The 21,958-nt window shown below is 45.1% G+C and overlaps 1 protein-coding gene across 4 annotated transcripts in view; it reads right to left on the bottom strand.

Moving 5' to 3' along the window:
• LOC132231110 (putative selection and upkeep of intraepithelial T-cells protein 1 homolog) overlaps positions 1–21,958 on the bottom strand; it is a 37,690-nt gene that overhangs the window by 9,085 nt on the left and 6,647 nt on the right. For 3 of the 4 annotated variants that reach the window (XM_059689661.1, XM_059689658.1, XM_059689659.1), the window contains exons 4-5: positions 19,076–19,357; positions 8,789–8,899 (exon numbers count right to left, since the gene is read on the bottom strand). In XM_059689661.1, the coding sequence (XP_059545644.1) occupies positions 8,789–8,899; positions 19,076–19,357 (393 nt within the window). The remainder of the gene's footprint in view (positions 1–8,788; positions 8,900–19,075; positions 19,358–21,958) is intronic. The other variant, XM_059689660.1, reaches the window with a different exon arrangement.

Here is a 21,958-nt window from a genome sequence, read left to right as displayed (position 1 = left end):
CAAAGCACAGGCACTTCTCTGCAGACACCACGAATCCCCTCAGTGTTATTGAGTTAATTATTGACTGTTAATTATCCTGTACCCACCTATGTAGAAGAAGTATGTGTTTCTCATTTAATTTTTATCCACTCCCAGAGGTTTCCCTGCTTTGCTTCTTCCTTCCTCCCTAATCTATCATCAATTGATTTCATGTAACCCAAACCCACTTGCGTCTCCTTTTTTTATTGTAATGTATAAAACAGTATGTAAAACTGCCATTCTCCAAAGCATTATCTCAATCCGTTGAGATTCTGCTTCTTGGCAACTGTTGACACTTTGGCTCAAATAAACTCACAAAAATTCTTCAAAGGTTTGAGTGTTTCTTACTTTAACACAAGAGTTGGCCAGGATATAGAGAAAAGGGAAGCCTTGTACAGTGTTGGTGGGAATCTAAATCGATATGGTCACTATTGGAAACAGTATGGAGGTTCCTCAAAACAGAAACACCAATCAGAAAGGATATATGCACCCCTATGTTCATAGAAGCACAATTTACCATAGCTAAGATCTGGAAACAGCCTAAGTGCCCATCAGCAGATGAATGGATTAGAAAACTGTGGTACATCTACACGATGGAATACTATGCTGCTGTAAAAAAGAAGGAATTCTTACCATTTGCAACAGCATGGATGGAACTGGAGAGCATTATGCTAAGTGAAATAAGGCAGTCAATGAAAGAAAAATACCACATGATCTCACTTATTTATGGATAATTAAGACCATTATAAACTGATGAACAAAAATAGATACAGAGGCAGAGCAACATCGAACAGACTGTCAAACTACAGTGGGAAGGCCGGGGAGGGTTGGTGGGGTGGGTAAGAGATCAACCGAAGGACGTGTATGCATGCATGTAAGCATAACCAATGGACACAAGACACTGGGGGGTATGGGAGGCCAGGGGAAGGTCAAGGGGAGAAAAAAAAGGAGACATATATAATACTCATTGTAATACTTTAAGCAATAAAACAATTAAAAAAATAAAACTAGGAATACCATATGATCTAGCAATTTAACTTCTGTGTACAGTCATGTGCCATATGTAAAGTCATTTAAGTCAACAAGCCATCTATATGATCATGGTTATATATATATATCTTACCTAATAATAGACAAAAATGTAAATTGACCATCCCTCCACTACACATACCAGCCAATCAGGAGAGTATGCAAATTAACCCAACAAAGATGGCAGTTAATTTGCATACATAGGCACGAAGCAGCGGAGCAAAGACTGAAGGCTTCAGCCAGAGCAGTGAAGGCCTGGGTCCCGGGTGCCAGAGGAAAACCAGTGCTGGCAGCCAAGGGAAGAAAGGCCTATTGCACAAATCTCTTCATGCAACGAGCCTCTAGTATATCCTATCTAATAAAAGAGAAACATGCAAATTGACCATACCCCTGAACGCTTCCCATTGGCTAATCAGCAGGATATGCAAATTAACTGCCAACCAAGATGGCGGCTGGCAGCCAGGCAGCTGAAGCGAACAGGAGGCTTGCTTGCTCCAGTGATGGAGGAAGCCAAGGTTCCCGGCCTGCAGCAGCCCAGCTCTGAGCTCCGGATGCAACAATGTTGCAATTGTAGAAGCTAAACTAAGCCTAGATATCTACTTTCAGTAGCTGAGGCCACAAGCTGGAGCCGGCCTCAGAGCTAAAGCCGGCTCTCAGCTCCAGTGACAGCCATAGCAAGTAAATAAATCCCAGAATAAAAAAAGAAAAAGAAAAAAAGGAGAGGCTGGGAGCTTCAGTCACCTGCCAGCCTGAAAACGGCCCTCAGCCCCTCATCCAGACTGGCCAGGCACCCCAGTGGGGACCCCCACCCTGATCTGGGACACCCTTCAGGGCAAACCAGCCGGCCCTCACCCGTGCACCAGGCCTCTATCCTATACTACAGGCAGGGCGGGACAGCGCGAGCTGCCATCCGGGCCCCATGTGCAGGCCTGGGCAGCGGGGCATAAGCCCTGCCCCCAGCCAGGACCCCTATTTGCCACCTGAACCCCCAGCCAGGACACCTGTGCCACCTAAGCCCCGCACTGCTAAGCCCGGCCCCCAGCCGGGACCCTATGACTATTGGAGAGCAGTAAAGTGCCGCTGGGCCCTGGGTCGCTGTGGTGATCCGGCCATCGGTAAATAGAAAAGTGTGGCCTGTAGGCAGCCCCCAGCTGCGCCTGATCAGGGAGCAGGAAAGCCTGGCCTGAGGGCAGCCCCAGGCTGGGCCTGATCCAGGAGCAGGAAAGCCCAGCCTGTTGGTAGCCCCCAGCTGGGCCTGCTCCCCGGTTGCCATGGAGACCTGGAAGCAGGAAAGCCCAGCCTGTGGGCAGCCCCCAGCTGGGCCTGCTCCCCCATCACCATGGCGATCCTGGAGCAGGAAAGCCCGGCTTGCAAGCAGCACCCCCATCCTGGCCATAGCTCAAGGGAGAGTACAACATGCAGTGAAGGCCAGGAGCCTGAGAGATCAACACAGAGGGGCTCCTGCTCCAAGCCTCCATGGTGTGGCTCAGGGCAGGCCCCCAGCAGACAGACACACACACACAGGACGCCGGCTCTGAGCCTCTGCTGCCAGACTATGGCCATCAGTAGGACATCCAATGAGGGCTCCTGGACTGTGAGAGGGGCAGGCTGGGCTGAGGGAACCTCCACACCCCAGTGCACCAATTTCATGCACTGGGCCTCTAGTCCTATCTAATAAAAGAGAAATATGGTAATTAGCCATACATCCACTACCCTTCCCATTGGCTAATCAGGTCTATATGCAAATTAACTGCCAGCCAAGATGGCGGCTGGCAGCCCGGCAGCTTGAAGCTAACATGAGGCTTGCTTGCTTCAGTGACAGAGGAAACCAACGTTCCCCGCCTGCCTTGCCAGCCTCTGGGCTTGCAGTTTGAAACATTGTTACAAATATAGAAGCTAAACAAAACCCCAGAAACCTGCTTTCAGCCCGCCAGGATCTCAGAGCTAGAGTTGATACAGTGTTTCGATTATAGAACCCAAACAAACCAGATACCTGCTTTCAGCAGCAGAGGCCTCAGAGCTGGAGCCAGAGCTAAAGCTGGCCCAGAATAAAAAAAAAAGAAAAAAAAGGAGCAGTTGGGAGCTTCAGTCACCCACCAGCCTGAAAACAGCCCTCAGCCCCTCACCCAGACTGGCCAGGGACCCCAGTGGGGACCCCCACCCTGAAGGGTGTGTTACCAGCTGCAAACAGCCATCATCCCCTCATCCAGGCTGGCCAGGCACCCCAGTGGGGACCCCCACCCTGAAGGGTGTGTGACCAGCTGCAAACAGCCATCATCCCCTCATCCAGGCTGGCCAGGCACCCCAGTGGGGACCCCCACCATGATCCAGGACACCCTTCAGGGCAAACCAGCCAGCCCCCACCCGTGCACCAGGCCTCTATTCTATATAGTAAAAGGGTAATATGCCTCCCAGCACCGGGATAAGTGTGACAGGGGGCAGCGCCCAAACCCCCTGATCGCCCTGCGGCTCTGTGTGTGACAGGGAGCGGGGCCACAACCTCCCTATCTGCCCTGCTCTGTTCGTGACAGGGGAAGGTGCCCCACACCCTGATCAGCCCTGCTCTGTGCCTGACAGTGGGGAGCTCCCCAACCCCCTGATTGCCCTGCAGCTCTGTGTGTGACAGGGCACGGTGCCCCAACCCCCTGATTGGCCCTGCTCTGTGTGTGACAGGGTGCAGCGCCCCAACCCCCCCACACGGGCCCTGCTCTGTGTGTGACGGGGTAGAGCCATAACATCCCCATCAGCCCTGCCCTGAGTTTGAGAGTGGCAGTGCCCCAACCCCCTGATCAGCCCTGCTCTGTGGGTAATAGAGGGCGGTGCCCCAACCCCCCCACACGGGCCCTGCTCTGTGTGTGACGGGGTAGAGCCATAACCTCCTCATTGGCCCTGCCCTGAGTGTTACAGTGGCAGCGCCCTAACCTCCTGATCGACCCTGCTCTGTGGGTGATAGAGGGCAGCGCCCCAACACCCTGATCCACCCTGCTCTGTGCATGACAGGGGGCAGCACCCCAACCCCCTGATTGGCCCTGCTCTGTGCATGACAGGGGGTGGTGCTGCAACCTCCCCATTGACCCTGCCTTGAGTGTGACAGGGGGTGGTGCCCCAACCCTCCAATCGGCCCTACCCTGAGCATGACTGAGGGTGGCATCGCAACCTCCCGATCCACCCTGCTCTGTGCATGACAGGGGACGGCGCCCCAACTCCCCAATCGGCCCTGTTCTGAGCCCGACCAGGGGCTGCACCTAGGGATTGGACCTGCCCTCTGCCACCTGGGAGCAGGCCTAAGCCAGAAGGTCGTTATCTCCTGAGGGGTCCCAGACTGCGAGAGGGCACAGGCCGGGCTGAGGGACCCTCCCTCCCCCCCGAGTGCACAAATTTTTGTGCACCGGGCCTCTAGTATCCTATCTAATAAAAGAGAAAAATGGTAATTGGCGTACGACGATACCCTTTTCATTGGCTAATCAGGTCTATATGCAAATTAACTGCCAACTAAGATTGGCAGTTAACTGCCAACTAAGATTGGCAGTTAACTGCCAACAAGATGGCGGTTAATTTGCATATGTAGGCACAATGCAGGGAGGCTAAAGGGAAAGCAGGAAGAAGCCCCCTGCCACTGACAGTGATCGGAAACCCAGGGGGGTGCTAAGAGCTGGGGCCGCCTTTGCCCTGCCCCCCCAGCCATGATCGGAGAATCAGGTGCCTTTGCCGCCCTGGCCAGTGATAGCAGGAAGTAGGAGTGGAGCCAGCGATGGGAGCTGGGCATGGTCGAAGCTGGCAGTCCCGGGAGCTAGGGGTCCCTTGCCTGGGCCTAAAGCGAAGCCCACGAATGCGGGGCCGCTGCAACTGCGGGTCCCCACTGCCTGGGCCGGACGCCTCAGCCAGAGGCCTCAGGCCTGGTCAAGGGGCCGATCCGGTGATTGGTGATCGGAGGGTGATGAGGGTCAACTCCTCTGGTCGAGGCATCAGGCCTGGGTGGGGGGCGGAGCCGGGGATTGGGGAGATATGATGGTCCCCTTGCCCAGGCCTGAAGCCTGAGTCAGAGGCGTCAGGCTTGGGCGGGGGGTGGAGCAAGCGATCAGAGGGAGATGGGGGTCCCCTGTCCAAGCCTGACACCTCTGTCAGAGGCGTCAGGCCTGGGCAAGGGGCCGATCCTGCGATTGGAGGGTGATGGGGGTCAACGCCTGAGGGCTCCCAGTATGTGAGAAGGGGCAGGCTGGACTGAGGGACACTCCCCCCCCCACACACACACCCAGTGCACGAATTTCGTGCACCGGGCCCCTAGTATATATATAAAAGCCTAAGTGACCATCTGACCATTCGCCTGTTCACCTGGGAGCTATGATGCGCAATGACCACCAGGGGGCAGACGTTCTGACGAGCAGAGGAGGGAGCCCGATTCCTCACAGAATTGGCCATGGGTTAGGTTGCTGCTGGGGCACAGTCACCCTGAATCTGCTTCACCTGCAACCTGGACTCAATGATCGGTTTTGGCCTAGTCCCTGCAGGCCATGCCGAGGGACCCCACTGGTGCATGAATCCATGCACCAGACTTCTAGTAAGATTATAATGAACTGAAAGTTTTGTATCTCCTAGTTATGTCTTAGCCATCATAATGTGACTGCACAATGCATTACATAAACACAATTGTGTTGTACAGTTGCCATCAGTATTCAATAGAGTAACATGCTGTACAGATTTATAGCCTAGGAGCTGTAGGGGAACAGAATGTGTCACCCCCCAAATATGTCTATTTGGCATAAGAATTATTTTAGCCGGGTTAATTTTAAGAAACAGCAGTCCTGGGAGAAGCTCTGAAAACCAAGTAGAAGATACCCTTTGTAAAATGCATTTACATTTGCAAGGAAAAAAATCTCCATTTGTAAGGGTGTCTTCCTAGTTGTACCAGGAAAAGGGGGATGGCCTTGCCTATAGAAATGCTTATCAGTGCAGAGAAACTGACTTAAATATGCATCACAACCTTACCCTTGTTTACTGTGATTTCCTGGTAACCTCCCACCCCCAAATCTTTAGTCTTCACCTGAAGATGGTATTTAAGGTGCTGGCTTCAGCTGTTTTGGTTAGTTATTCAGTTTTCCTGGGTCTCTTCCATGTATATAAGAGGTATACATGTTATTAAACTTTGGTTTGTTTTTCTCCTGTTAATTGTGTTTTATTATTATTATTATTATTATTACTGTGATGTCTCAACCAAAAACCAAAAAAGGTAGAGGGAAAATTATGTTTTTCTTCCCTATAGAGCAATCAACTATACCATATATAGTCTAGGTAGATAGTAAGCAATACCATCTAGATTTGTGTAAGTGCACTCTATAATGTTCATACAATGATGAAATTTTCTAATGATGCATTTCTCAGAATGTATCCTCATCATTAAGTGGGGCATGACCATATTTGAAGAAAACAAAAACACTAACTTAAAAATATATGCGTTACCATGTTCATTGCAACATTATTTACAATAGCCAAGATATAGAAACAACCTAAATGTCCATCAATGAATGAATGAAGGAAATGTCACACACACACACACACACACACACACACACACACACACACACACACACACACTGTAATATTATTCATCCATAAAAAGGAATAAATAAAATCTTGCCATTTGGGTCAACATGGATGGGACTTGAGGGCATTATGCTAAATGAAATAAATCAGAAAAAGAAAGGCAAATACAGTATGATTTCACTTACATGTGGAATCTAAAAAAAAAAAAATAAACAAGTTTGGCTCAGTTGGTTGGAGTGGTGTCCTGTACTCCCAAAAGTCACTGGTTTGATTCCTGAACAGGACACAGACCTATGCTGTGCATTCAATTACTCACTGGGGCATGTTTGGGAGGAAACTGACCCATGTTTCACTCTCATATGGATGTTTCTCTCTCCCCCTCTTTCTACCTCTCTCTCTAAAATCAATAAAAAGAATGTCCTTGGGTGAGTATTAAAAAAAAAACACAACAAACTTATAGATACAGAGAACAAATTGGTGGTTGCCAGAGGAAGAGCATGGGAGAATGCACAAATAGATGAAGGGAGTCAAAGATACCAACATTGCCCTAGCTGGTTTGGCTCAGTAGATACAGCATCGGTCTGAGGACTGAAGGATCTCAGGCTTGATTCCTGTCAAGGGCACCTGCCCAGGTTGTGGGCTCGTCCCCCAGTAGGGGCCCTGTAGGAGGCAGGAGGCAACCAATCAGTGATTCTCTCTTATTATAGACTAGTGACCCGGTGCATGAAATTCGTGCACATTAAAAGGGAATAAATTAGAGGAAATATTTTAATATTGCTATTTGCCCTTTCTCTATAATAGAAGTGTCAGAGATGTAAGAAAAATAGTGAAATGTATATGAAAATCTTCCTCCTGTCAGAATTTGGGGTGCACCACAGGAACCAGTCAAGTACCTGCCCACCCACATGCATCTCGAAATCGTGCGAGACCCAGACTCGGCCAGCCCCACCCTCATTGGGCTAGATCCAGACCCAGCTGGCCCCACCCCTGTCAAGCTGTGTGCCTTGAGGTCCCCTGGCTCAGGCCAGGGGGCATGCCTTGAGGTCTCCTGGCCTGGGCCAGGGGGTGTGGCCTGAGGTCCCCTGTCAAGCCCCACCAGGTGTGGGGTGCAGCCTCAGGTACCACGGTTAGAAATTAAATAATTTACGGGAATCTACACTAATAAAAGAGAAAAATGGTAATTGGCGTACGACGATACCCTTTTCATTGGCTAATCAGGGCTATATGCAAATTAACTGCCAACTAAGATTGGCAGTTAACTGCCAACTAAGATTGGCAGTTAACTGCCAACAAGATGGTGGTTAATTTGCATATGTAGGCACAATGCAGGGAGGCAGAAGGGAAAGCAGGAAGAAGCCCCCTGCCACTGACAGTGATCGGAAACCCAGGGGGGAGCTAAGAACTGGGGGGCAGGGCAAAGGCGGCCCTGGGGCCGCCTTTGCCCTGCCCCCCAGCCATGATCAGAGAATCAGGCGCCTTTTCCGCCCTGGCCAGTGATAGCAGGAAGTAGGGGTGGAGCCAGTGATGGGAGCTGGGCACAGTCGAAGCTGGCAGTCCCAGGAGCTAGGGGCCCCTTGCCTGGGCCTAAAGCGGAGCCCACGATCGCGGGGCCGCTGCAGCTGTGGGTCTCTGCTGCCCGGGCCGAACGCCTCAGCCAGAGGCATCCTGCAGGGGCAGGGGCGGAGCCCGTGTGATCGCGGCGCCCCCCGCTGCCACTGCGGGTCCCCGCTGCCCGGGCTGGACGCCTAGGCCAGAGGCCTCAGGCCTGGGCTGGGGGCAGAACCAGTGGTGGGGGGAAATGAGGGTCCCCTGCCCAGGCCTGACGCCTCTGTCAGAGGTGTCAGGCCTGGGCAAGGGGCCGATCCTGAGATTGGAGGGTGATGGGGGTCAACGCCTGAGGGTTCCCAGTATGTGAGAGGGGGCAGGCTGGGCTGAGGGACACTCCCCCCCGCCCCACACCCAGTGCACGAATTTCGTGCACCGGGCCCCTAATGTGTGTGTGTGTGTGTGTATATATATATATATACCATGGCAACAATAGTTGCTAATATTGTATTGCATATTTGAAAGAGAGTAGAACTTAAAAGTTCTCATTACAAGAAAAAAATTCTGAAACTGTAGCAATGAATGTTAACTAAACTTATTGGAGCTTAAGCTTCTCCACCCCCTTTTTCATCTCCTGCCTTTCAAATGTACTTACTTTTTAATCTGTAATGTAGATCAACACTGGGCACCATGATAAATATCACCAGCAGAGCCAGAATTATGCCTAGAATCAGTCTCCAAATAAAGTTCCACGGAAACAATTTATCTGAAATAGAGAGCCACAAAGCTTACCATTTAGGAAACTTGGAGCATTTAGACCCATGAAACCAGGGATGATGATTCATCCAAAGCTTATTTCCACTCAAGACCCCGCTGAAACTGGGATATTAGCCCTAAGCTGGTTTGGGGAGGCAGTTATACTTGGGTAGTTGAAAAGTGAAGAAAGGTCTGAAGTGGGACTGAGCCAGGTGTGAGTAAAGGTGAGTGAAGGAACACCCGCCCCCCCCAACCTCATTTCTTCCCATCCATTCTATCTCATGTTCTCCCCACCAAGTCTCAGACCCAACTCAGTCCTTCAGTCCTTTTTTTAAGCAATCAATACATGTGTAGCCCTGAATTCTCTAATATATTCACTGGTCTGGTATTAAGCTTCAGAATACGTTTAGAGAAATATGTTTATGTAAACTTTCCTCCTTTTCTATTCTATGCAGAAGCATCTTTTTTGGCCTGCTGGCTGCACATGCTGGGCATGGACACCTGTCATTTTGTTTGGTAATCTGATGTCTTTCTTCCCAGAGAAAAATCTCCATTCCAATGAGAACACACCGTTATGTACAAGGAAGTAAACCCAAGAGGAGGCTGGAGAGCCTGTCACAAATTCTGCTACTCACAATTTTGGCTACATTTGGTGGGAAGGAACCTGGATTGAGCTGGTGTAATTCATGAGTTGAGAATCCCATGACTTTGGAGCCCATCCTATATCCAGATGAGCTCCCCCCACACTGCAGACAAGGGAGCTAAAAAGAGCTTTGCCTGCTCACAAGCCAGACAGGGACACTGAGTTTTGATTATGATCTTTTCTTTGTCATAACTTTGGAATCTTATCCATGTTTTCTAACGTCAGTGAATGGAGAATAAGATCTCCCTCAGATGTCTTTATTTCCCAGAACTTTAACTCAATCCCCTAAATTTGTGTTAATTACATTTCCTTTAATATATGTTTTTAAAGTGCATATCTACTTTAAAAATGTGTTAACTCAGAAAATATGCATCTTGTTATTTACTTAAGTAAATAAATTAACAAAGATTTTATCCATTTTCCTGTCTTTTCTCTCTCTCTCTCTCTCTCTCTCTCTCTCTCTCTCTCTCTATATATATATATATATATATATATATATATATATATATATATATATAATCTGCTTAGAACTCTCAGGGCAGAGGGAGGGTAGTCTAGTCTTTCTTTATCTCCTGTAACTGCTTGTTTTATAGAAGTGTCTTGCTGTTTGTGACACAACCATAATATGAAGCTTTGGTTGTTTTCTGGAAGAGCTAGTGAGCAAATAAACACAAAAATAATCTAAAAGTAGCAAATTGTTAAGCTTGTTAGGGAACTTATTCTTATTATAATATTCCTGAATCACAATATTCCTTAAAGTATCTGATTCCAAGATTAATTTCATGGACATGCACAAATACTAATACATATATATTTTCTTGGCAGTTGACAAGGCACTCATTTTGTTTTATTCCAATCATTCAAGTATCAAATATTTATTGCTTACCTAATATTTGAAGCAGTGGGGTATAATAAATACATAAAACCAACAAAGATTTCTATCTTCATGTTTTAGAGAGGGAGATAGATAAGGGACAATAAAAATAATGAATAAGGGGATTATAAAGATGGCGGCGATATAGGCAGACGTGTCCCAGGTCGTGTCCCGGAGCAAATGGAACGAGCAGCTGAAGCTAGTAACACTCACACCGAATTGGCGAAATTGCTCAGCTGGTGAGAGGGTTTACAGCCGGGAAGAGCAGAACTTCCCTGGTAAGGTAAAAAAAAAACCAGGGATTTGGGCAGGAAAGTTTGCCAGACCTCTGAGCCCAGAGAGTCGGAGGGAGACCGCGTGGCAGACAGCCGCGTCCCTTGGGACAGGCACAGCCCCTGACGGGGGAAAGGAGAACCGCGGGATTCCTGGTGCCGCCAGGGAAATTGAGAGCTGGGTTCTGTGATCACGGAGGACTGAGCCTAAAGGGGGCAGCCTGAAGAGCTGACCTGACCATGCAGTCCCGGTAAGAGAAGAAGCTTACAGAAACCAAGCCTTCCCCGTTTCCGCGGCCGGCATTTGTTTGTTTGTTTTCACTGAATCCTGTTCATGGGACATTTCGGATACAGACACTCACCTGTGCTGAAGAGAGGGAGAGTGTGCTGGGGAGTGGAATCTGGGGAGAGACTGGGGAAAGAGGGGGAGCCGGGAGAGGTGGTAGTGAATTGAGTGCTGAGACACCCCAGAGCCCGGGACTGGGGCATCCACCCGCTCCTGAGAGGGAGTCTCCTCCCCCCAGCCCTCAGGCAAGGAGCACAGCCACACCCAGATTCCACCCTGTACGAGATCAAGGATTAAGATAACCTGATCAGTCCCTGGGAGTTAACAGGGTCTGGCCTATAGGGGGATTTTCAATCCCAGCAACAACATAGCGCCGGTAACTAACTATTACGTAGTCAGCTCTGGGCAGTGAACTTCCACTGGACAGAGAGGCCCTATAGCCTCAGAGGCCAACCCCAGAACACTGCCACCCAGAGGCTGACCCACAAACTGACTCTTTGCTAAACACAAAATAAGGCAGTCTGGGAAATAAATGCGGCATGCTTTAAAATAAGGACTGTGGTTTACAACACAGAGGAACAGTATATCGCAGGGAAACTCAACACTCTCCTGAATACCTGGAAGGTCTAAGGCGAGCCACACTGAAGAATAGAAGAAACGAAGGACCTTCACTACTGCAATTTTTTTTCTTTTTTCACTTTTTAACTAAGAAACCAATTTTTTTTTCATTCTTTTTTTTTCTGTTCTTTTTTTTTTTTTCTTCTTTTTTTTTCTTTCTTTTCTTCTTTTTCCATCACCTGATTTTACCCTTTTAATTACTACCTTCTTATTTTTAACCAGTATTATTACTGCTACCATTTTACCATTTTTTAAAGTGCCATTTTATTTTTTCTTTATTTTATTTTGGGATTAGTGTTCACCATTCTATTTTCATCATTATATTATTGGTTGTTTCTAGTTTGCATTCATATCCAGGGAGCTGTTGCTGGAATTTGTTGGGATTAATGGCTGTTCTATAGGAGTATTCTCCTCATATAAAAAGTCTCTTCCCTCTTCCACTTCATTCTCTCTTTTCGCTCTTTTTTTTTTTTTCTTTTCTTTTCTCGCTTTTATTTTCCCCCTTCCTTTTTCCCAATTTCATTTTTGCACTCCCTTTTTTTGGTCCCTACTTTTCCTTTCCTTTTTCTCTTTTATCTTTTTCTCTTCCTTCTTCCTTATCCCCTAATTCTCTTAATTCAGGTGGTCACCTTTAATTGGGGTTATTAATATCGTGAATATATTTGTGTATAGTGCCTGGTACGTGGTGCCTTGTTGTGTTGTATTTTGTGCCTTTAAATCAACGCAGCAGATCCAAGCAACAGCAACCTCCTGAGCACCTCATCCTCTGCTGAGGAACAGCAGCTGTACGTGAAACCTCGCCCCACCAGCCGGAAGAGCCACCACAGCTGTGAACAGCACCCACCAGAGGAGCTGCTGCCAACTCAAGAGCAGCTGCTACCACAACCGCCCGAAGAGCAACCACAGACCAAGGAGTCACTGCCACCAAGGGAGCAACCACTGAACAACTCAACGTCTAGATATGTCAGTGAGATCAAACATGGGTAGACAAAGAAACCCCCAAAGGAAAGAGAAGGAGGACTCTCCAGAAAAGCAGCTAAGTAATACAGAGGCATGCAACATGACAGATAAAGAATTCAGAATAAGGATCCTAGAGTGCATAAACCGGATGGAGGAAAAAATCGACAACCTCTGCAAGAAGCAAGAAGAAACAGATGAAAAAATCGATAACATATGGAAGAAGCTAGAAGAAACAGATGAAAAAATCGACAACATATGGAAGAAGCTAGAAGAAACAGATGAAAAAATCAACAACCTAAGTAAGACCCAAGAAGAAATGAAGAGTGATATAGCTGCAATGAAAAACTCCATTGAAAGTATCAACAGTAGACTAGGAGAAGCGGAGGACCGAATAAGTGAATTAGAAGACAAGGAAGCAAAACACACCCAAAATGTACTGCAATTGGAGAAAAAAATTAAAAGACAGGAGGAGAGCCTAAGGGAGCTTTGGGACAACATGAAACGAAACAACATACGAATAATAGGAGTACCAGAACAACAGAAAGATGAACAAGGATTAGAAAACCTACTCGAAGAAATAATATCAGAAAACTTTCCTGAGGTGGGGAAAAAAAAAGTCACACAAGCCCAGAGAGTCCCAAACAAGGTGAACCCGAAAAGACCCACACCAAGACACATCATAATCACCATGGCAAATGTTCAGGACAAAGAGAGAATCTTACAGGCTGCAAGAGAGAGACGGAAAGTTACATACAAGGGGTCTCCCATTAGATTGTCAAATGACTTCTCAACAGAAACACATCAGGCCAGAAAAGAATGGACTGAAATTTACAAAGTGATGCAAAGCAAAGGACTGAATCCAAGAATACTCTATCCAGCAAGGCTATCATTCAAACTTGAAGGGGAAATAAGAAGCTTCACAGACAAAAAAAGACTAAGGGAGTTTGTCACCACCAAGCCAGCAATGCAAGGAATGCTAAAGGGACTGGTATAAAAAGAAGAAATAAAAAGCTCAGAAAGAAAACAGCCACACACACACACAAAAAGAAATGGCTACAAACAAGTACCTTTCAATAATAACTTTAAACGTAAACGGACTAAATGCTCCAACCAAAAGACATCGAGTGGCTGAATGGATAAAAAAACATGACCCATACATCTGCTGTCTACAAGAAACCCACCTCATTAGAAGGGACTCACACAGACTGAAAGTGAAAGGATGGAAAAATATCTTTCAGGCAAATGGAAAGGAAAAGAAAGCTGGGGTAGCAATACTTATATCGGACAAAATAGACCTCAAAGTGAAGGCCTTAACAAGAGATAAGGAAGGCCACTTCATAATACTAAAGGGATCAATACAACAAGAAGATATAACCCTGGTAAACATATATGCACCCAATGTAGGAGCACCCAAATTCATAAAAAAACTCCTGGAAAATATCAAAGGAGAGATCGACAACAATACAATCATAGTAGGGGACTTTAATACACCATTGACAGCACTGGATAAGTCCTACAGACAAACAATCAGCAAAGATACAGCAATCCTAAATGACTCACTAGATCAGATGGACTTAATAGACATCTTCAGAACACTTCACCCCAAAGCCAGAGAATATACGTTCTTCTCAGGTGCTCATGGGACATATTCAAAAATAGACCACATATTGGGTCACAAGCAAAGTATCCCCAAATTCAAGAAGATTGAAATCATAAAAAGCGTCTTCGCAGGCCACGATGGCATAATATTAGAAATAAACTACAATAAAAACAACCCAAAATACTCAAACACCTGGAAGCTGAATAGCATGCTATTAAATATTGATTGGGTTACCAATGAGATCAAAGAAGAAATTAAAAACATCCTGGAAACTAATGACAATGAAAACACAACAATCCAAAACCTATGGGACACATTGAAAGCAGTCCTGAGAGGGAAGTTTATAGCTCTACAGGCCTATCTCAAAAAACAAGAAAAAATGGTAGTAAATCATCTAACTCTACAACTCAAAGAATTAGAAAGAGAGCAACAAGAAAACCCCAGAGTGAGCAGAAGGAAGGAGATAATAAAGATTAGAGCAGAAATAAATGACATAGAGACCAAAAAAACAATACAGAAAATCAATGAAACCAAGAGCTGGTTCTTTGAAAGGATAAACAAGATTGATAAACCTCTAGCCAGACTCACCAAGAAGCAGAGAGAGAGGACCCAAATAAATAAAATCAGAAACGATAGAGGCGAAATAACAACAGACCCCACAGAAATACAAATGATTGTGAAAAAATACTATGGACAGCTTTACTCCAACAAACTAGACAACCTGGAGGAAATGGACAAATTCCTAGAAAAATACAGCATTCCAAAACTCAATCAGGAAGAATCTAAAAATCTCAACAGGCCAATTACTATGGAAGAAATTGAAGCAGTCATCAAAAAGCTTCCATCAAACAAAAGCCCAGGACCAGACGGCTTCACAGGGGAGTTTTACCAAACATTCAAGGAAGAACTAAAACCTATCCTCCTCAGACTACTACAAAAAATTCAAGAGGAAGGAACACTTCCAAGCTCATTCTATGAAGCCAGCATCACCCTAATACCAAAACCAGGTAAAGACAACACAATGAAAGAGAATTACAGGCCAATATCCCTCATGAACATAGATGCCAAAATCCTCAACAAAATCTTAGCAAATCGGATCCAGCAGTACATCCGAAAGATCATACACCATGACCAAGTAGGATTTATCCCAGGGATGCAAGGATGGTACAATATCCGCAAATCAATAAACGTGATACATCACATAAACAAATTGAAAGAAAAAAACCACATGGTCATATCAATTGATGCAGAAAAAGCATTTGACAAAATTCAACACCCATTTTTGATAAAAACTCTCAGCAAGGTGGGAGTAGAAGGATCATACCTCAACATAATAAAAGCCATATATGACAGGCCCACAGCCAACATCATACTCAACGGACAAAAACTAACACCATTTCCCCTAAGAACAGGAACAAGACAGGGATGCCCCCTCTCACCACTCCTGTTCAACATAGTACTGGAAGTGTTAGCCATTGCAATTCGGCAAGAAGAAGAAATAAAAGGCATCCAAATTGGAAAAGAGGAAGTAAAACTGTCCTTATTTGCAGACGACATGATATTATACATACAAAACCCTAGAGATTCCATCAAAAAGCTACTAGACTTAATACATGAATTTGGCAATGTAGCAGGATACAAAATTAACCCCAAGAAATCTGAGGCATTTCTATACACCAATAGTGAACTTTCAGAAAGAGAGATTATAAAAACAATCCCGTTTACCATTGCACCAAAAAAACTAAGCTACCTAGGAATAAACTTAACTAAAGAGGTAAAAGACCTATACTCAGAAAACTACAGGACGTTGAAAAAAGACATAGAGGAAGACATAAACAGATGGAAGAACATACCGTGTTCATGGATTGGTAGAATCAACATCATCAAAATGTCCATACTACCCAAAGCAATCTATAAATTCAACGCACTTCCCATTAAAGTACCAACAGCATACTTCAGAGATCTAGAACGAACTTTCCAAAAATTCATCTGGAATAAAAAAAGACCCCGAATAGCTGCAGCAATCCTGAAAAAGAACAAAGTAGGTGGGATCTCAATACCAGATATCAAGTTGTATTACAAAGCCACTGTTCTCAAAACTGCCTGGTACTGGCACAAGAATAGGCACATAGATCAATGGAATAGAATAGAGAGCCCAGAAATCGGCCCGAACCAATATGCTCAATTAATATTTGACAAAGGAGGCAAGAACATACAATGGAGCCAAGATAGTCTCTTCAATAAATGGTGTTGGGAAAATTGGACAGATATATGCAAGAAAATGAAACTAGACCACCAACTTACACCATACACAAAAATAAACTCAAAATGGATACAGGACTTAAATGTACGACAGGATACCATAAAAATTCTAGAAGAATCCAAAGGCAAGAAAATCTCAGACATATGCCGAAGCAATTTCTTCACTGATACAGCTCCTAGGGCACTTGAAACTAAAGAAAAAATGAACAAATGGGACTACATCAAAATAAAAAGCTTCTGCACAGCAAAAGAAACCATCAACAAAACAATGAGAAAACCCACTGTGTGGGAAAACATATTTGCCAATGACATATCTGATAAGGGCCTAATCTCCAAAATTTATAGGGAACTCATACAACTTAACAAAAGAAAGATAAACAATCCAATCAAAAAATGGGCAAAGGACCTAAATAGACACCTTTCAAAAGAGGACATTCAGAAAGCCAAGAGACATATGAAAACATGCTCAAAGTCACTAATCATCCGAGAGATGCAAATCAAAACAGCAATGAGGTACCATCTCACACCTGTCAGACTGGCTATCATCAACAAATCAACAAACGACAAGTGCTGGAGAGGATGTGGAGAAAAAGGAACACTTGTGCACTGCTGGTGGGAATGCAGACTGGTGCAGCCACTATGGAAGACAGTATGGAGTTTCCTTAAAAAACTGAAAATGGAACTCCCATTTGACCCTGTGATCCCACTTCTAGGAATATATCCCAAGAAACCAGAAACACCAATCAGAAAGGATATATGCACCCCTATGTTCATAGCAGCACAATTCACCATAGCTAAGATCTGGAAACAGCCTAAGTGCCCATCAGTAGATGAATGGATTAGAAAACTGTGGTACATCTACACGATGGAATACTATGCTGCTGTAAAAAGGAAGGAACTCTTACCATTTGCAACGTCATGGATGGAACTGGAGAGCATTATGCTAAGTGAAATAAGCCAGTCAATAAAGGAAAAATACCACATGATCTCACTCATTCGTGGACAATAGAGACCATTATAAACTTTTGAACAATAATAGATACAGAGGCAGAGCTGCCTCAAACAGATTGTCGAGCTGCAGCGGGAAGGCCGGGGAGGGTTGGGGGGCAGGAGGTAGGGGGGTAAGAGATCAACTAAAGGACTTGTATGCATGCATATAAGCATAACCAATGGACATAAGACACTGGGTGATAGGGGAGGCTAGGGGACTGTCTAGGGCGGGGGGATAAAATGGATACATATGTAATATCCTTTGTAATACTTTAAGCAATAAAAAAAAAAAAAATAATGAATAAGTTACAGAGTAAGTTAAAAGGATACATACTATGTTAAAACATTAAAGCAAGGTAAGAAGATAGGGAATCCTGGGCAGTGGGGGCAGGTTGCATTTTTAAAATTAGCTTGTTAAATAGTCCTTATGGATCTATTTTTGTTCATCAGTTTATGTATGTTGGGTGGGAAGAGATCAACCAATGAACTTGAATGCATATATGCATAATCCATGGACACAGACAATAGGGTGGTGAAGGCCTGGGGTGGGGGGGCAGGGGCAGACTGGGAGAGGGCAATGGAGGGGGGAAGAGGACATATGTAATACTTTCAACAATAAAGATTTAAAAAATAAAATAGATAACATAAATGTGCAAAAGGAAAAAATAAAGTAGTCCTTATGAAAAAATTGAGAGTTGAGCATAAACTTGAAGGAGATAAGGACATTTAGTAGAATTACAGTGTTCTGGAAAGAAGAGCAACTAGAGCAAAGACCCCCACTCAGGAGCAAGTCTGACATGTTTGGGGGCATAGCCTAGAGCAGATAAAGAAGAATATTAGGGGAAGAGATCAGCTGGATAATGGGGCACAGATAATAAAGGATATTATGGTGCATTTTACTCTGAATAAAATGGGGAACCATTGCAGGGTTTTGAATAAGAGGTAATGTTGTGTATCTTATGTTTTAAATGGATTCTCCTACCTATATGTTGAGAATACATCATAGTGGACAAGGCTAGAAATAGGGAGATCTTTTCAGATGTTATTGCCAATATTTAGACAATGGGTGATAGTGTCTCAGACTTGCATGGAGGAAATAAAGTGGTGTGACTCTGGATTTATTTTAAAGGTAGACCTAGTATTATCTTTTGACAAATGTGATATAGAATATGAGAGAATGATAGGGATCAATAATGACTTCAAGGATTTTGTTCTTTGAAACTGAGAATATGAAGTGTGGATTGGGAAGGCAAGAGATTACACAAGTCAGGAGGTAATTGGGAGTTCAGTGTTTGATGTGTGGGATTTGGTATATTTATTAGACTCCCACATTGAGATGCTGAGTTTAGAAATAAGACTAAATTTAGGGAGAGAGATCTGGGTAGGAGATACCATTTGGGGAGCCATTGCCATATTGATGGTATGGAAAGCCATGAGATAGAATTAAGACACAAGAGAAAATTCTCAAAGACTAAGCCTTGGGAACTCCTGTATCAAAAGGGTAGAGATAAAAGACAAAGTAGCAGAAAGAAATAAGAAAGAAAATGAGCCAAATGCTGAATAAAGCCAAGAGAACTTAATGTCCTAGAAACCAAGGGGAGAAAGTATACTGACTTTTCTCTTTAGTTTGTAAATTTTATGACCATGGCCATCCTTTGAAGAACCAGCACACTGCTCTCACCTGACAGGACAATGCTTGTCCTTTCCTCTTGACCCGTTACGGGGTTTCGAAGGCAGCAAGTGACATTCCTGTGGAAGCTCTGTTTCAGGAGAAGGGTCATCTTCATGCTGAACAATTTGTCTGTGTCCTGTGAATGGGATATGGATGTAGGCGGAATGATCTCTCCTCTGCTGTCTCTCCATTCCATTGCAGGCTGTGGGAACCAGCCTCCTGTGTTGCACTCCACCAAAAGACCTTTGCTGTTAGGAGGATGCACAAGAATCTGTATTCCTAAGCTTGTAGCTGGTTGGAAAGAAAGGGACAAAACAGGATTTTTAGGTGAAGAAAAGGAGAAAAACAGAAAGAAAAGCCTGCCTCTCCCACTCTAATCCCTGTTCCATTAGTTATACTGACAGTCAAGCACTGTGGGGCTCTGATCCTCCACTACAAACAGGATAAACCAGGCCGAAGGGTTATGGTTTACAAATTAACAACTCAGGGGAGAAAATGCATGTTTGTTCCATTTATTAATTTAAAAAATATTATTTTTGTTATTTACTAAACCTAGGAGACTTAGCAATAAATATAGATATAATCATGAACATAAACAGTCAAGATCTCAGTCCTCTTGAATTTATAGCTTAATGTTTTTATCTTGTATCCTCACCATTAGTCATGTTTGAGCTGCCATCAGTTACAAGTAAACAAATAATATAAATGTGTTTAAAACTTTAATGACATTTTATATGTACTAGTATGTCTTTGCATGTAATGAGTATTTGCATAAAATGGGTAATCAACTACTATTATAGAAATAAAGCAATTTATATCAGTTTAGAGAAAATAGCTAGTTTTGTTAAAAAAATTTCAGTTTATTGCCTGGAATATCAGGCTTGCTTAAATGTACAGGCAAAGAAAGAATAATAGAGAATTAAAGCATTACTCTATAGCAGCTTTGTTCAATAAGCTTCTGCAATGATGGAAATATTGGATATTAGTGCTTCCTGATACAGTAGCTATTTGTTACATGAGACTATTAAGCACTTGAGATTTGGCCAGTGAGGCTGAGAATTGATTTTTAATTTTACTTAACTTAAATATAAATTTAAATAGTCACATGCAGCTAATGGTTAATAGTCATATGCAGCTAAGGGTTGTCATTTGGATAGCTCAACTCTAAGCAATAGTACTGAGTGTCATAATCTTTCTATATAAAATCCTACTATGCAAATAGACCAAACAGCAGAAAAACCAACCAAACAACTGGTCGCTATGACAGGCGCTGACCACCAGGGGGTGCATACGAAACATGACGAACATTGGCAGCAGGTGGCAGAGCACAGAACATGGGGGGCATTGGCCAAGGCGAAATTGTGGAGCAGGTGAATGGGGGCGCCAGACCAAGGCAGAGCTCCAGTCACTGTCATCAGGACAAGCCTCTGGTGGTTACTGGAAATTCTTTGCTCCCATGTGCCACATTCCCACCCAGCGCTCACACAAGCTTCTGGCGCCGGCCCCGCTTGCAACTGCTGCTGGCTCAGGAGCTGCCACTTGGACCCACTGCTGGTTCCAGCCCTGCTTGCACCCACAGCTGGCACCAGAAATGCTGCTCACACCCGCTGCTGGCACCCCATTACCCCTGAGGCCTTCTCCACCTCTTCCTGCTCCTGAGGGCATTCAGGGCAGCGGCTGCCACTCTCACCTGCTGATGGCACTGTCCCCGCTCACACCCACTGCTGGGACTGGCCCTAATCGCTCCTATAAACCTGTGCAAGCGGGATCAGCACCATCAGCCCATGGGAGCAGCAGCAGCAGGAGCGGGGTTGCCGGGAGACAGGGGCCCGGGGGCCACGGTGGAAAGGGCTGGGTGAGAAGACAGAGGATGGGCCAAGACCCACCTCTGTGCCCACCACAGCCTTATGGTCCACAGTTCCTTTTAAGGTGCACGAATCTGTGCACCATGCCCCTAGTATCCAATAAAAATGTTAAGTGTGAGGGGGCCTTGCACCCTACACTAGTGCCCTCACATTTGTGAAACCTTTTAGTTTCTTAGTCCTCCATCTCCTTACAATTTCTTTGTCATCCAAAATACTTCAAGGGTAAAGTGAATGATTTAAATACTATATTTTTGCATATAATACATATCTATATCTATATCTATCTATCTATCTATCTATCTATCTATCTATCTATCTATCTATATGCCTAAGTGACCCAATGACTGAATGATGTCCACTGACCACCAGGGGGCAGACGCTCAACATAGGAGCTGCTCCCTGGTGGTCAGTGTGCTCCCACAGCGGGAGCACTGCTCAGCAGACCAATGGGTGCCAGACGTCGGGGTCATGGCTGGCAAGCACAGCTGCAGCAACGTGAGCCTCTCCTGCTTCTGTGGCAGCGCTACCAAGTGGTGGCTACCGTGTGGCAGCAGGCACAGTGGGGCTGGGATGAGTGTGATCAGCATGGTGCCCTCCCAGGCTCAGGCTTCTCCCAGGCCACCTGCCACTTCACTCACTATTACATCCCTCAGGGGATGTCAGACTGTGGGGATCAGGCTGAAACTGGCAGTCTGACATTTACTGAGGGTCCCGGATTGCGAGAGGGTGCAGGCCAGGATGAGGGACCCCATCAGTGCATGAATATATGCACCAGGCCTCTAGTATATATATATGTGTAGATATATATATATATATATATATATATATATATATATATATATATATATCCTATCTAATAAAAGAGAAACATGGTAATTGGCGTACGACCGATACCCTTTTCATTGGCTAATCAGCGAGATATGCAAATTAACTGTCAGCCAAGATGGCGGCCGGCAGCCAGGCAGCTTGAAACTAACATGAGGCTTGCTTGCTTCAGTGACAGAGGAAACCAACGTTCCCCGCCTGC

This window comes from Myotis daubentonii, chromosome 3 (assembly GCF_963259705.1).
Source record: "Myotis daubentonii chromosome 3, mMyoDau2.1, whole genome shotgun sequence".
Lineage (NCBI taxonomy): Eukaryota > Metazoa > Chordata > Mammalia > Chiroptera > Vespertilionidae > Myotis > Myotis daubentonii.
This window is presented reverse-complemented; position numbering and strand designations above follow the sequence as displayed.